Source organism: Silene latifolia, chromosome X (genome assembly GCF_048544455.1).
Source record: "Silene latifolia isolate original U9 population chromosome X, ASM4854445v1, whole genome shotgun sequence".
Taxonomy (NCBI): domain Eukaryota; kingdom Viridiplantae; phylum Streptophyta; class Magnoliopsida; order Caryophyllales; family Caryophyllaceae; genus Silene; species Silene latifolia.
This window is the reverse complement of record NC_133537.1, coordinates 302,960,443-302,977,637: the sequence shown is the minus strand read 5'-3', so window position 1 is coordinate 302,977,637 and position 17,195 is coordinate 302,960,443. Positions and strand designations below refer to the sequence as shown.

The 17,195-nt window shown below is 41.0% G+C and overlaps 1 protein-coding gene across 1 annotated transcript; it reads left to right on the top strand.

The window, feature by feature from the left end:
* Positions 1-897: 897 nt before the first annotated feature.
* LOC141617252 (large ribosomal subunit protein uL24c-like) lies at positions 898-4,684 on the top strand. Its single transcript, XM_074434437.1, has 4 exons — positions 898-1,121; positions 2,320-2,361; positions 3,425-3,655; positions 4,296-4,684. Exons 1-4 carry the CDS (start codon positions 1,020-1,022, stop codon positions 4,494-4,496), a joined length of 576 nt encoding a protein of 191 aa, XP_074290538.1. The 5' UTR covers positions 898-1,019; the 3' UTR covers positions 4,497-4,684.
* Positions 4,685-17,195: the final 12,511 nt, after the last annotated feature.

The window sequence follows — 17,195 nt, the reverse complement described above, 5'->3', positions numbered from 1 at the left end:
CGATGTTCAAGAGATATGTTTACGTTTCAAGTTTATGATTTGACGAACGGATTAACGATTATCGATCCACGCACCCAAAACTAATTTAAGACGGAAATTAATAATTTTTTTTTTTTAAAAAAAATTGTTGAAAAAGGGCCTGGATGAAGAAATTTTTCGTCCAGACCAAGGTCCGGACAAAGAAATTTTCCGTCCAGACCGAGGTCCAGACAAAAATATTTTTCGTCCAGACGGAAAATATTTTCGTCCAGACCCAAGTCCAGACGAAAAATATTTTCGTCCAAAAAAAAAAAAATTCCGGACGAAAATATTTTTCGTCTGGACCTGGGTCTGGACGAAAATATTTTCCGTCTGGACGAAAAATATTTTTGTATGGACCATGGTCTGGACGAAAAATTGTCCGGACCTTCGTTTGGACGAAAATGTTTTTCGTCCGGATTTTTTTTTCTTTTTTTTTGAAAAAGAAAATCATTTTGTGACTTATTTTAATTTTTGGTGCGGTAATCGATAATCGCTAATCCGTTCTAACAATAACGATTCTATTCTAAACTACCTAAATCTACTAACTAATTACAAATTTTTTAAAAATTAAACTAGTTTAGATTACATGTCGTCGATTTTTTGAATTTTCTAACGGAATTGAAGCGGTGGTGACGGAAATGTCGTACTTGAAAAAAAAAATGTTAATATATGGGAGCTTTAGAGTGAAGGGTAGATTAGTAAAGTCATTACAAATTGTCGACGATAATTAGTAATGTGTCGACCATCTTTAGTAGGCAGGCTAGAAAAAATCAAAGAGATCTGAACTCCACTACATCATCGAAGCTATCCACTCTAAGCTTTCAAATTGAAGCCCACAATTTAGGTGTACGAGTTAAGAAAGCCCACATTCATACCAAGACGATAAGAGCAATTATTTGACAAGCCCAAATAATTCATGTTATCCACAATATCATCATCAATAGAAAGAAGAGAGACGATACAATCTTTGCAAAACTCAGCACAAAATTGAAGCAAAAATGGCAGCAATGGCTGCACTTCAAAGCTCTTTCACCTCTCTTTCTCTTTCCTCTAACTCTTTCTTAGGCCAACGCCTCTTCCCTTGTCCAATTCTTCCTCAGGTACGTTTTCTGATTCAATAATGCTCAAACAGGTGTTTAACATACAGTCGTATAGGTTGAATTGTGTCACTTCTTGTTTTTGTTTTTGTTTTGGTTTTGTATGCGTGTTTTGCAAATGAGTCTAATTTTCGAGGGGGAGTAAGTCTACTAGAGATCGTTTCTCAATAACTTAATGAGAAACCGTCTCTTACGAGTATTTGTGTTTCGAGGGATGGTGAGGCGGGTTTTGATATGCTCAAACCCTCTAACCAATTGGTAATGAGTTAGTAACCTTGTTGGACTTGGGTCATTATCATTAAGCTGTTTTTTTTTTTTTTTGCATAGTTGATTACTTGATTCTCTGAGGTTGTATTACTTGTGATTGTAAGAATCTCATTTTAATCAGCTGAGCAATTGAAGAAAGTTGATATCATCTAGAATTGTGAATTGAAAATTGAGTTTGGTCCAATTATCGTTTTTGGCTTCTAAAATATGATGAAAAAGTGCAAACCTTTTGTGGATGGAAATTAGTCATCATTGGAGTGGTATTTTAATTCTTGATTATCCTGTGTTTTATGATATGCGGCTTACTAAACGAGTTCAATTGCGGGGACTGCTTGCCTAATGTAATTGGGATTGGGGTAGGGTTAGGACTTAGGCGTGGCAAACTGGTCATTCTAGTCGGTATGAATAGGGTCATTTCTGGTATAAATTTTTGTTCAAATCGAATCGAGCAATAGATCATATTGGGTTTGAGCTTGTTTCTAGTTTGTTTGTGTGAGCGAGTCAGTTCGGGTCCTTCGGTTTGAGTCAGGTCATTTTGGATCGTGTTTATTAAGATTTTTTGTCATTTGATTAGTAGATAAACTTAGGTGTAATTTCAAATTAGCCATTTCGTGCTAGTTTGGATCTTTTTACCATCATCTGCTCCAACTAAGTTCTGGTCTTATGTTATTCTGTTCAAGTCAAATTCGGGTCTTCTCAATCTGCTATGCTAAGTTTGCTAGGTCTAGGTGGGGGGACCTGATGGATTAAATGGCTGTGCTCAGCTTGTGACTAGTGAGGCTAGAATGCTAGATTAGATATTGAGCTGCATCTGAATGCATAAAAGAGTAATTGAATGTTGATTACAGTTAAATGGACATGATGCACTTCCTACTATAATTGAAAATTCGTATATCTACCATTGTTTTAATTATCTCTTCCTTGTTACTTCCAGGTCAGAACAACTGATCAACCACCATGTCTTGTTTCTGCGAAGGTTAGCACTTCATACTATTCCATTATTTGTCGTAGTTCTCGTCTGATCCCTTCTGTCAACATTTACTTTCTTATCATTATTGGCAAATTGACTACATATTGTGCTTTCCTTTTTCTTTTTCCCCCTTTTTCGTAAACTTTTACCTCTCATTGACGGTTTTAAATGATGATATGTTGGCCAATCCAAATGTATTTGTGAGGCTTTGTTGTTGTCGATGATGTTACTATTGTTGGTAAGTTCCCCATGTGGAGAGGTGATGAGAATCAATCCCATGACCTCCGCTGAGTTTGAAGGTGGGATTTGGGAAGCCGACAACCAGGCTACCCACCCAATAATCACAAAAATTGTTCACATGCACAGAGGATTCAAATGGGAAAAAAAGCTGTCTAACATGTGTAAGAGGGAACTGGATTTTGTCAATCACTTTTGAATTAGTACGATTTTTTTTTCTTCTGCCCAGGAATGTTCACTCCATGGGTTGTCAGTACATCATCTCCGTCTTCATTGTCTAATGTCTTAGAAAACATGTTGATTGGAAAAGTAGTTTTAGAAGTTTGTCTTCCTGAAAGCTGCTTGTACGAACAGCATAATTTGGCACTGCACAGAAGCAATGAATTCAGTATTTCAACTTGTATGAGACTGAGTTTAGGCATAGGAAATTGGGAATGGTTTTCAACATTCCTTGTGTGATGGCCTATCTGGTAGACTTGTACGAAGTTTGTTTAAAAACAGTTTTACAATAACATTACCCAAGTGCCTCAAAGGTTCATGAAGATACCGGGTGGGGGGTCGGTTGGACATAACCTTATAATTGAAAACATAATATAAGAAGCAGATGAAATTTAGTGAGTGATTTTGCTTAATTTGTCATGTTCTGAAGCCAAACAATATCCAGTTCAGTTTTGGTTCTATGTAACACAAATCATGATTGTGTATTACTTATCGGAGGCTTTTATTATATAGTATGATTCATTTTCTGATAAGTGAATCACGAACTTTGGTTTTAATATTGAGGGTTATCATAATCATTCCCGGTATAATCGTTTATTTCTTTGTGATGTAGCTCAAGCACTGGGAGAGGAAAGACTGCAAACCAAACAGTCTTCCAATAGTTCATAAAATGCATGTCAAGATTGGAGATACTGTAAAAGTAATATCTGGAAGTGAAAAAGGTAAAATTGGAGAGGTAACTAAACTATACAAACATAACAGCACGATAATTATCAAGGATGTGAACTTGAAAACAAAGCATATGAAAGCCAAAGGGGAGGGAGAGCCAGGTCAGATTATCAAGGTATGCTTAACTCTCTCTATTTATTGCTATAAGACTGTTCTTTTTTATTTTTATTTTGCTTTCATTCCATGTAATGATATGGAGAAATCAGTGATTTGTTTCATGCGTTACCAAGCTTGGTTAACGTTAAGCACAAGTAGCTTCTCGTTTTAGATTTGTGGTGGCCTAGTTGCTCCTAGTTTGACACCTGAGAATCAGCCAGCTATGATACTGAATATATGTTGGTCCAATTGTGTGTTTGTCGGTGTTTGGGTAAAAATGGCTAGGTTCAATTCCTCCATGTAGCTGTTCTGAAATTTTTAGTGATTCTACATATTTAGTTTTAATTAAGTGCTTATGTGATGCTTCAATTTCCAATGTGAAGTGGCGAAAGGATAGTATCAAATAGCATTAATTGGATCGTCATTTTTTCATTAATCATATCGGTAAAAATACAGTCTGTGAAGGATAGTATATCAAGGTTAGGATCACCATAAAAAAAAATAGTGCCCCCTACGATGAAAACCCTGTGTCCGCCAGTGACTTTGTAGTAACCATTTCTGAAGAAATGCAGAAGACTCCTAATAATAATACTCGACAGATTTAAGTGCAAAAATTATGATATTATCAAGCTAATGAGATCGTTGTTTCTCTATGCCAGATTGAGGGGCCGGTTCACAGTTCAAATGTAATGTTGTACTCAAAAGAGAAAGAAGTGACGAGTCGAGTGGGCCATAAAGTCCTCGAAGATGGAAGCAAAGTTCGGTACCTCATAAAGACAGGGGAGATAATCGACAGTGCAGAGAAGTGGAAGGAAGTGATGAAGAATAAGAAAGAAACCGAGATAGCAGTAGCAGCCTAAACGGCTCTTATCTGAGATTCTTATTTGTATGTAATGTTATTTTAATCTCAATCTTCTGCATACTGTAAGATGATATGTTAGCCTGGGATTAGCCTAAACTGAACCTCATGTTTTGTAAGATCCAAGCATTTTAGTTACCTGAATTATTCAGGGCTGTGTTATATGTCAACGGTCGCCCCTTGTCTCCATTTTGTTCACAGTTATTTGACGCAAAATTCTATTTTTGAAGTGTTAGTAAACTTGGCAAAACTAAGCCGCCTGAATAACCGACATCCAATTGGCCATGTATCAAAATATCAAATGACCGAATGGCAGCCAATTTGACCTATAACTGGCAGGTATTAACCCGACGAATGTTGCGTTCACTTAAGCCTTCTCTCAAATTCCACTTGAATATATATGTGCATACGAAATGACAAAATTATTTGCCTAACTAAATTTAACTGATTGTAAAGTACACTTGAATTTACATGTATAGCAACTACTAGTAGTTTATGTTATATAATTTAGTTGAGTCGTATTAGACTTCTTTGACGAACTAAAGTTAACTCTATCTTTACACTATCTATCTAGAGAGAGAAAAATCCTCGAAAAATCCTCGAAAAATGTCCCAACCCTCTGCCGGCCTTCCGCCGGATCCTAATCCACCCTCTCCACCGTCACCACCAGCGCAGTCAACTAATGCACAAGAAACAACTACCATCCCCAATCCCATATCGCAAAAGAACTCAAAACGCAAGACGATGCACTTGGTTGAATTCCTTTCATCGCCCTCGTCTAACCCTACCACCCTCGGTAGCAATCAAAATGGTATCGTTCAACCCGCGTCAGAAGTAGGCATGTCTAACCAAAATCCCAGTCCATCATTTAAGGATATGGTTCAGGGAGTCTCGTTTGGGGACTACAGAGCTTCAGAGCCATATATGGAAGATTTCGAATCGGATTCGGAAGATGATTTAGATTTCGATATAGAAGATGAAGGAGAAGAATCCTGCCCTAGAATCTGCCTTACCAAAGAGGAAAAGGCGATGCTTCGCAGGCCTTGGAGAAATGCACTCATCATTAAGATGTTCGACAAGAAAATTGGCTATCTCGCTCTAATGCGTAAACTTCAAAGCAAATGGGCAATTAAGGGTAAGCTTACTTTGACTAATTTAACGGAGAATTATTATGTGGCGCGTTTCTCTTCAAAGTTAGATTACGAGCACGTATCCTATCTCTTCCACCCTCTTCCTCTAATGCGTAAACTCCTCCCTAAGTTAGATTACGAGCACAAGAAAATTGGCTATCTCGCTCTAATGCGTAAACTCCTCCCTACGTATCCTATCTCTTCCACCCTCTTCCTCAACCCAGATGCCTCCCTCAATGCTCGGAGGTAGTGGTGATCCCACCAACCCAAACAACGAAGGTGCGAACCCAGCCGGAGATGCTCGCTCCTTATATGGCGGTGATGACTTCGGCAAGCCCGATAATGGATGTCAAGCTCGAGTTAGCAGCGAACAATCCAATGGAACTGATCCTGGAGTTATCGATACCATGGAGTGTTGATAACGTACTCAAACTCGTAAGTAGAACCTATCTAACATCGTTACCTTATTTACCTGATTTTATGAATACACAAATTCCAAATTTGGTCCCAAATTTACCACATATCACCTTCCTGGTGTGGAATGTCCAAGGTACGGGCAGTAACAAAAAAATCAATGCGATTAAAGAAGTCACTAGATTGTTTAAACCTACGGTTGTTGCCTTAGTTGAAACTCACATGAACAATGAACATGCTGTCAAATTAGGCAACATTATAGGATATAGTGGTCAGTCTCGGGTTAATGCGCAAGGATTTAGCGGAGGTATTTGGTTGTACTGGAAGCCCGACATAGTATCGATGTCAACAATGGTAGAGCATCAACAATATATAACTATAGAAATCGCGAGAACGGGGGAAGTCCCGTGGTTTTTCTCGGCGGTTTATGCAAGTCAGGATCCGACTAATAGGAAAGAACTCTGGTCCGAATTAGAGAACTTCGCTAAGGCTAACAATCGGCCTTGGTTACTAGCCGGGGACTTTAATGAAACTCGATATCTCAATGAAAGACACGGAGGGGATGCCAACATGGCTCGAAGATGCGAGAATTTTAATAACTGGATAGATAACTGTGACCTTATCGAGCTCGCTTTCTCTGGAGCATCTCATACCTGGGCTAGAGGGAATTCGGTTGAAACCCGTCAGAGCGCGAGATTGGACCGTGCCCTTTGCAACGCTAGCTGGAGCACTATACATGAAGACGCATTAGTAAAACATCTGCCGGCCTTTCAATCGGATCATTGTCCCCTTCTTATTTCACCTAATGGTTTCGCTCCATTATCCACTATTAATAGACCCTTTCGTTTTCAAGCTTGTTGGATGAAGCATGAAGATTTTAAGGATTTTGTAGAGGAGAGCTGGCCGGAGGACGACATTTTTCCGCAAAAACTATCGACCCTGGCGAGTAAGTTAAAGGACTGGAATGCTCAAATTTTTGGCAATATATTTCAAAAGAAAAAGGAGCTGATGGCGAGGATTGGTGGCTGTCAGCGAGAATTATCGCTACGAAGGATACCGTATCTCATTAAGCTCGAGGCTAAATTACGTCGTGAATTGGATGAGGTTATGGAGCAGGAGGAATTGCTCTGGTATCAAAAATCAAGGCTCGAATTTATTAAAGACGGGGACCGTAATACCTCTTATTTTCATGTGAGTACCTTGGTACGTCGATGGAAAAATAAAATTACATCTCTTAAAAATAACATTGGGGAATGGACTGAGGACTCAATGGAGGTTAAAAATATAATTGTCCAATTTTATAAGAATTTATTCATGGAAGTGTAGATACCTCATTTCTGCACCTCTCGCAAACCACCCGGTGATGATTGGGCCGCATGTTTGATACGCGGAACGATTTGTGACAGTTCGTAAGTTTATCGTCAAACGATTGCTCAAACATTAATGTCTACCTCTTAGTTGTCATCTACGTGCCGATACGGTCGTTTTGACAGTAATTAGAGTACATTTGGAGTCCGGGCCTAAAACCGTCTTCTCATTTTCCGATAATCTGTTAAATCCAGTCGAATGTTCGAATGTTCCGGATATTTCTATTCCATATTTTATAAATATTTCACAATCTTTATTCTTTGGTAAACAATTTCCCGTAATATTCATACCAAATATTAAGGAAAACCAAAATATTCCGTCCTACCATAACTTAAACACGGAAATCTTTCTTCCGCAGGAGGAAACCACTTGGGAACAGACGCAGCAGGTGCTGCGCCTCTTCCAAGAGACGCAGTGATGCTGCGCGCTCTTCCCAGTCTTTTTCTGCGTAATTTTCGTATCTTTTTCATATCTTTCCGAGATTCACTTCCAAAGACTCTCCGAAACCCTAATTCCTTCACGTGATTAGTATAAATAGGAGCCTTCGCTCCTCATATTTCTCACGCGAGTGTCCGCCCTTCTCTTCTCCCTTTGCATTCTAGACCTTTGTTCTTACTTTTTGGCGTCTACGTGCTTGAACATTCGACCACATAAGCTCGGATCCTTCTGAGTACCAGCCTCGTTTGCATGACCGACCAATTTGACCAACTCCACAATCAATCAACTTAATTAATCTAATCGTTTTCCTCTTACGAGGGCACTTTCATATTTGCATTATAGTTCGAGTCGAGCATCGCTAATCGATAACTTAGTCCTTCTCGTTTCGTCAAATATGTAAGTCTGAGGGTGTAAATATCTCTTTTATTATTGTTCTTTACTTTTTGTATCATTATTGTAAGGTTTATGTCGAAAATACCTCTTAAAACCGATTTCTAAAACCGTACTTTAAAATCTCTTTTTTACGGATTTCCAGAAGACAGACCGTCGAGAAAGGGCGCAGCAACTGCTGCGCCTCTTCGAAGAAGCGCAGTGCCTGCTGCGCCTCTTCGTGAGGCTGCCGCAGTTCCTGCTTCCTTTCTTCTTCCTTCGTCCTCTGTAATTCGTTCGTGTTTATTTGTTTCGTTTGTTTCCTGTTAATTCTTTGACATAATAGCTTATCATCTCACATGTATATTAATCATCATCATTAACATGTTTAATTCGTCATTAAATTCGACTTAAATCTCTTATAATCTCATATTTGCGGGTTTTCGTCATTAAATTCAATCCGGGTTGTAGGAATTCGATTTGTTCATATCGGATTTCTGGAATTCGATCCTTGATATATTTTCCACCTGTTATTCATGATATTCGTCATTAATTCATCATGTTTAGTCTATTTTGTTCACTCATGTCATTAATCAATCATTCTTCCATGTAAATAATCCGTTTGCATCCGTCTCATCCATGTTTTGTTGCTTTTATGACTATCAATCACATGTAAATAACCTGATAATCACTTTCGTCCGAGTAAGTATCGTAATCAATCCTTAAATTAACCAATTAATATTAACGATTTGCAGTTCCGGCTTCACAGCCAGAACTCACCCTTGGAACAGACGCAGCGCCTGCTGCGCCTCTTCCAGAGGGCGCAGTCCTGCTGCGCCTGTTCCAGGTTGAGTTCTGTCTCTGAACTCCGTTGTTGCCTTACCTAGTTTAATTAGCTTACGTATAATTAACTATTAATCGTATTATCACCTTCTGATTTGTTCTTTATTTCTCTCTTTTATTCGTTTTCTCAAATTATCCGTTGTAAAGGTATTTTCGACATAAATCGCTTAATCCATTGTAATTATTGTAATTTTATTTTATTGTATTTATCATATTTCTTGTATCATTTGTATGCCTTCACATATAATCAATTTAAATCCTACTTCGACATTAATTGTATGTTAAATTACGTGTCCACCGACTTAGTCTAATTCTCACATGTTAGGATTAAAACTTGGATATTGCATTGCATGCATATAATCGACGATATATCGAGTATAGTCAATTTCCCTAATCATTAGTAGACGCCGCTATCGAGGCGGGCGGGATTAGGTGTTCGATCAAAAGAGCTTCCTAATACGTACCCTCACCCCTTACTCCAGATATCTGTGAACATCCGTGTTCATTGGCATCCACGAGAGTCATTCTAGACATAGAATGCTAAGGGTAACGATTGCTTGGTGTTCATGTCTCTACTTTGTGTCTTGACATGGCACGAGGTATTCGAACGGTTCCAATTTTCCATAAAAATTGGTGGCGACTCCAACAAAATGCAAACGCTTGTTCTCTTCCTCCCAAGCGCCCCCGTGGGCCCTCATCCCACAGTTTGGCGACTCATTGGGATAATACACTTACGTGTAGCCAAGGGTGAAACTTGAACAAGGTTAGGGAATAGTTTGTACAAGACAATTGTCGGTTTTCATAACTCGGTCTTCCTAGACCGTTTCATTCGGCCTTCCTAGGCCCAACCCAACCCATTCGACCAATCGTCCCGTCTAAACGGTCCTAATTCTTATTTGGGCCTAAGGATGGATAGCGATTGACGTCATCCATACCATGATGCTTACTCTTGTTTGTATCAAGGGCCTTCACTACTTGAGGAAATGGACTAGGAATCGGCCTTACTCTTGTTTGGTACGAGCCTCTCCACAGACTTCGGGTTTGATGGTTCGGTATGGCAACCCACCCTTTAAACCAAAACCCTTTTAAAAGTACTCAGCATCCCGTTATAATGCTTGTATAAATATTTGTACCTTATGTGATCACCATTTCTAAATGAAACCATGACGATTTTTGCAAAAATCAAAACCCTTTTTTTAATCAAAATTTCGAAAAAGGCCATTCGATTAGCGCAAAACCCAGTCGAAACTCTGTCCGTTTGTCGAGTCAAAATTTGGGCCACAAGCCCATTTCAAAACCTCACTTTGAGTCCACTCCTACGACTACACTATAGTTGACTAGGATACACATTTTTCAAAACTTTGTCCTTTCTTCAAAGCTCACTCAACACAAGTGGCACACACCCACTTCACGAGTCAAAACACTTCTTCTTTTAGCAAGTGTGTTAGAATGGTCGATCGTGTTTTGATTCGTCATCGATCTCTTATCCAGTTTTCAAGATGTCTGGAACTAGCGACACGAACCTCAACCAACTTCAAGATGGTAATGATCGAATCCTAGCCGCGCTAGCCCAAATCCAAGTTACTCAAGACCAAGTGTATGATCGCCTTGACACCATCGAGGGTCGGATCTACGCCGTAGAGGGGAGATTGCCTCCTCACGAAAGTGAAGTAGTAGGTGACTTCGCAAGTGAATCCAAGGACGAAAATCCTCCCATTGGACTAACTGTATCTAAGAAAAGACTCCAATACTTAGAGGAGCAATTGATGTACCTTAAAGGGGATGACATTTATAGGGAGAATAATCGCAAGTATGAGGCCGTCAACTCCAAATTGCCAACCAACTTCAATATGACGGATATCCCTAAATTCAAGGGGCGCGAAAACCCTTTGAACCACATCCGTGCCTTCAAGGATTACATGTCTATCAAAGGCATCAAACCCGAGATGTTCTTAAGGATCTTTCCTTCATCTCTTGACACCATCCCAAAACAATGGTTCTACTCTTTAGAACACAAGAAGATCGCTACTTGGGAAGATGCCGCGATCGAATTTGCTAAGCAATACGCGGATAATGCTGAGATCCAAGTTAACATGCGCACTCTAGAGGTTCTTACCCAAAATGGCAAAGAAGGATTCACCGACTTCCTAAGTAGGTGGAGGAAGACTAGTACCCAACTAGTTGAACGCCCGGATGAGGCTACCCTTGTGGAGAAGTTCGTGGATAATCTCAAACCCATCTATGCCAATCATTTGAGATACCAAACCATCAAGACTTTCAAGGACTTAACCGTACTAGGGACAAGGATTGAAGATGACATCCGTAAAGGGCTCTTGTCCAAAACGGTAGGTCGAGGATACCAAGGCTCAACTAGTTGTTCATACGGCTCCACTAGCAAGACTGATGAAGTTAACCTTCTCGAGCCATCCAAGAAAAGTACCCCACCAAGGAAATTCACAAATCTTGGGGACACTTACTCCAACGCTCTAAAAAGGTTAATGAAACAAGGCAAACTCCAACCCATTGGACCTACTCCCGAACCCGAAAAGAAATCCGAATTCTGGGACGAAAACTCGTACTGTGAGTACCATAGGGGCAAGGGGCATGACAAACAAAATGCTACAAATTGAAAAATGTGCTTCAAGACATGATTAAAGATGGTCGACTACCAATACCGCCGGGAGGTAAACCCAACAACACTCAGAATCCTCTTGGAGTTCTAGTGATTACAAGTGACGAATCTACCTTAGATTGTTCACACCTCATTTCTCCAATTGAAGATGAGATCCATGCAATCGAGAGTGAGGGGTTCTACTCTACTATCTCCCCTACCATTTCCAACTTCATCACATGGACAAGGAGTGTGGATAGACAAGTTTGGGAATTAGAAAATGTGGTGACAACTTTACATGATCCCAACGCAACACCCAAGGTGAATGTGCCACTAATCTTCTCTCAAAACGTTACTATGAAATAAATAGTCTTCGTGGTTGATAAATTAGTCGACCAAATCATACGACTAGAAGATGAAATCATGAAAATGAGGGAACTAGCTACGATCAATGGAGTATGGGCCGATGATGATGAGGACGAGTACCTCATTAAAAACTCCCTGGTCAAGGAAATAGTCCAAAATGGTGAAGACCAAGATGTGGACCACCTAACTCGTTCGGGGCGTCCATATCAAAACACTACTCAAAATGGTCCAACCAACATTGTCACACCAAATGATAACGAAGATGACTCCACTGACCATTTGCTCAAGCAATTACAGAAGACAAAGGCTGATCTTTCAGTCTGGCAATTAGTAGCAAGCTCATTCCCACATCGCCAAGCTTTACTGCAAGCTTTGGCCAAGCTAAATGTAGCACATAACTCGACACCCGAAGAAGTAGTCAACTTGGTCTTCCAAGAATCACCGAAGCTAAGTAATCCCATTACTTTCTCGATTTAAGATTTGCCACCTTTTGGCGCTAGTCACAACTTAGCTCTTTACATCACTGTCATTTGTCTAAAGAAGAATGTGCCAATGACCTTGGTAGATGATGGCTCTGCGGTCAACGTCATACCCCTCAAAACGGCATACAAATTAGGCATGAAAGAGTCGGATTGGACCCCTACCAATCAAGGTGTTCGCGCATATGACGGTACACGACGAAAGGTAGTAGGACTTGCTAATCTAACCATAGCCACATGGACAATTGAGCGAAAGGTTAACTTCCAAATAGTGGACATTGAAGCTTCCTTCAACATACTTCTAGGAAGACCTTGGATTCACGCTTCCAGAGCGGTAACATCCACCCTTCATCAGAAGATCAAGATCCCACTAAATGGCAAAGTGGTGACGATCACTTCGTCACCCATCAAGGCAATAATCGAAAAGAAATCAAACAATCAAGTCCTTGCACCCGATATGAACTTGGGGGCTTCCAAAGCATAAGTGTCATAGAAAGCGAATTGGCACCCTTATACTATGATCCCTACTCCAACTTGGTGGTCAACCACATACTCAAATCCCAGGGATACTTCCCTGGAATGCCTTTGAACCCTATTCGAAGAAACACCTTCGCACCATACAAGGAAGGCAACTCAAAGAGGATACCACTTGGACTAGGGTACAAACCCACTAAAGAAGAGGTTCTCGAGATGCTTGCTCAAGTTCAAAACCGTAAGTATGTAGGAGTCCAAATGCGACCCTATCTCCCTACCCTAAATGGGTACTTTGTTAAGGAAGGAAGTCTAGAACTCTTTCACGGATTTCCCGAGCCTTGGCATTATCTCGAGAGGAAGCTAGCCGGAATCGAGATCTTTCACGATTGCTACTTCATCCCTCCAGAAACGGTTCCTACAGTCAAAACCCGTCAAGCACCTTGCTTAGACGAATAATCTGTTAGTCTATTGTTCGGAGAAGATCGATTCGTTAGAGCCGCACAGGATGAGATCATTAACATGATACTTCAGGACGATCACTTCAACCCTACCGCGTTAATCACAGAAACTAACGCGAGTCAGCAAAAAGGATGGAGAAAATCAATCAAGTGGACCAACAATCAAGGAAGACTCTTCAAGCTCACCACTGGAGAAGGAGAGATGTTCAAAGGAGAACCAGAAGACGATGAGTTCGAATCGGAGTCGGAGTCAGAGTCGGAGTCTAGAGAAGTCACTAAGGAGTCACCTCCTGTCGTCATCCCCACTCTCTTTTTTCTCCTAGTTTAGCCTCGAGTAGTAACAGTAGTTCGGGAAATGTCCCAACCATCGTCCCTTTGCCGCCACCGACCACGGATCGGATGGCTTCTTTGTTTCAACTTTTCTCAAACTTTAATATGAATAAATCAGTTTCTACTTACTCTTTGTGTTATCTTGAGTGCAATTCTGTTTACGATGATACTGAGGATGACCAAGACCCAGACTCAATCGAAATACCTCCCTACATAGCCAAAGAAATACTACAGGAAGGGGAAGGGGGACCAGTAATAGAGGACACCGAACCCATCAATGTAGGAACCGACCTAGAACCCCAAGAACTTAGGATAGGGACTACCTTGAGCTCTACCGAAAGGGCCGATTTCATAGACCTCCTAAACGAGTTCAAAGACTTTTTCGCTTGGTCCTACAAAGACATGCCAGGGATCGACAGGGATATCGCCGAACATAGAATCCCGATTAAGCCAGGTTTCAAACCTGTAAAACAGAAGCTTCGACGAATGAGAACGGAATGGGCTCTCAAGATTAAGGAAGAAGTTGATAAGCAATTCAAAGCCGGGTTCATCAAAGTTTCCGAGTATTCTGACTGGGTAGCCAACATAGTACCTGTACCCAAAAAGGATGGGAGAATCCGTGTTTGTGTTGATTTTTGGGACTTAAACAAAGCAAGTCCTAAAGATGACTTCCCTCTACCACACATCGACATATTGGTGGACAATACTGCAGACCACGCATTACTATCCTTCATGGATGGATATGCGGGCTATAACCAAATCAAAATGGCCATAGAAGACAGGCATAAGACCGCCTTTATCACTCAATGGGGAACCTATTGCTATACAGTCATGCCGTTTGGGTTGATCAACGCCGGAGCTACATATCAACGCACCGTAACTACACTCTTACATGACATGATGCACAAAGAAGTTGAGGTATACGTAGACGACATGATTGTCAAGTCCAAGGATAGAGAGGGGCATATTGCGAACCTTCGCAAATTTTTCGCAAGACTACGAAAGTACAACATGAGGCTTAATTCTCAGAAGTGCGCATTCGGAGTAACGTCTGGCAAACTCCTGGGATACGTCGTTAGCCAACTAGGTATAAAGATAAACTCTTCCAAGATCAAGGCTCTGATCGAAATGCCACAACCTCAAACAGAAAAAGAAGTCAGAGGATTCCTAGGGAAAGTGCAATATATAAGTCGATTCATATCGAAACTCACCATGATTTGCGAGCCTATCTTCAAGAAGCTCAAGAAAACAGACCACACCATGTGGGATGATGATTGTCAAAAGGCATTTGACCGAATCAAAGAGACATTGGCTAAACCACCAGTGCTCATGCCACCTCAACGAGATCAACCTCTTGGTTTATATCTCACAATAACCGAAACAGCCATGGGTGCCATGCTAGCTCAAACTGTAGGAAGTGAAGAAAGGGCCATCTACTACCTTAGTAAGAAGTTCTAGGAGTACGAGTGTAAATACTCACAACTTGAAAAGACATGCCTCGCTCTTATGTGGGAAACGAAGAAGCTACGCCATTACATGCTTAGCTACTCCGTCAAAATATACTCCAAAATGGATCCAGTCAAATACCTCTTCGAGAAACCCGTCCTCAACGGACGCCTAGCAAGATGGACTTTAATGCTCTCAGAATTCGACCTCAAATACGTGCCTCTGAAAGTTATAAAAGGTCGCGCCGTCGCCGAATTCTTCGCAAAAAATCCCATCAATGACGCACAAACGATAGACACTTGGTCATTTCCGGACGAGGATATACTCCAAACTGATGTAGACTCCTGGGACCTTTACTTTGATGGAGCATCAAACTTAAGAGGATTTGGAATAAGAGTGTTGCTCATTTCTCCTGAAGGCGAGCATACACCAATCGCTGTCAAACTCGACTTTGAGGTGACAAATAACGCTGCAGAATACGAAACTTGTCTCATTGGACTACAAGCGGCAGTGAGCTTAGGCATTAAAAACCTCCGAGTACATGGGGATTCATCCCTGATCATCAACCAAGTTACGGGATCTTGGAAAATCCGAAGCGAAAGCTTAGCACCATATCAAGCTAGAATAGACCAAGTTGCCCAATTCTTTGATCACGTGACATATCTACACCTACCTCGGGAAGAAAATCAATTTGCAGATGCTCTTGCAAAACTCGCATCTTTGATTAATATGCCAGATGACATGGTGGAAATGCCTTTGTGCATCGAACGACTGGTCGAGCCGCTTATGTCCACCAAATCACCGATGAAGAGGAAATCGCGCAGGAACCCTGGTTCCAAGCAATCCTGAATTTCAAGCTCAATGGTACCTATCCACCTGATATGGACAAAAGGGGACAATGTGATATACGCCTACTAGCTTCCCAATACGTTCTCAAGCAAGGAGAGTTATACAAAAGAACACCTCTTGGTGTAATCCTACGTTGCCTTGATCATTCACAGGCACGAAAAGTGATGGAAGAAGTCCACGATGGAGAATGTGGTCCTCACATGAGCGGGCCCATGATGGCAAAGAAAATCACATGTTTGGGGTATTATTGGACCACAATGGAATCCGATTGCATCAAATACGTGAGACATTGCCACAATTGCCAAATCTTCGGGAAGGTACAACACATCCCTCCTTCATTGCTCTATACGATGACATCTCTTTGGCCATTTTCTGCCTGGGGAATTGACATAATCGGGAAGATAACCCCAAAGCTGAACAGAGGTCACCGTTTCATCCTAGTGGCAATCGACTATTTCACCAAATGGGTGGAAGCGGCTTCCTACACTAGTCTCACGGCCAAAAATGTGGCAAAGTTCATACAAAACAACATCATCTGTCGATATGGTTGCCCACATGAGATCATTAGTGATAATGGATCACATTTCCAAGCTGAGACCGAGCAGTTGCTAGCCAAGTACAATATTAGTCATCACCACTCTTCGCCCTATAGACCATAGACTAATGGCGCGGTAGAGGCGGCAAACAAAAACGTTGTCACAATTCTCAAGAAAATGATTGACAACTATCGCGATTGGCCAAGCAAGATACCCTTTGCTTTGTGGGGATATCGTACATCTGTTAGGACGCCCACTGGAGCTACTCCTTTCTATTTGACCTACGACATGGAAGCTGTACAACCAGTCGAGCTAGAGATACCATCCTTGCGTATTTTACTCGAAAGTCAAATCCCATAAGCCGATTGGAAGAGGGATAGATATGAAGAACTCATCCTCCTGGATGAACGTAGGCTACGCGCCTTGCATAATGTCCAAACATATCAAGCATGTATCAAACGAGCTTTCAACAAAAGGGTTAAGCCAAGAAACATCAAGGAAGGAGACTTAGTACTCAAATCGGTTAGAGCTCTTTTACCTGTCGACCCACGAGGAAAATTCAAACCTAATTGGGCCGGACCATTTCTAG

What these genes read in the sequence shown, in the direction of transcription:
- LOC141617252 (XM_074434437.1), top strand. Translation starts at nt 1,020, where the DNA reads ATGGCAGCAATGGCTGCACTTCAAAGCTCTTTCACCTCTCTTTCTCTT. An exon ending in CTTGTCCAATTCTTCCTCAG is followed by an intron (nt 1,122 to 2,319) that starts GTACGTTTTCTG and finishes TGTTACTTCCAG; the next exon opens with GTCAGAACAACTGATCAACC. An exon ending in CATGTCTTGTTTCTGCGAAG is followed by an intron (nt 2,362 to 3,424) that starts GTTAGCACTTCA and finishes TTTGTGATGTAG; the next exon opens with CTCAAGCACTGGGAGAGGAA.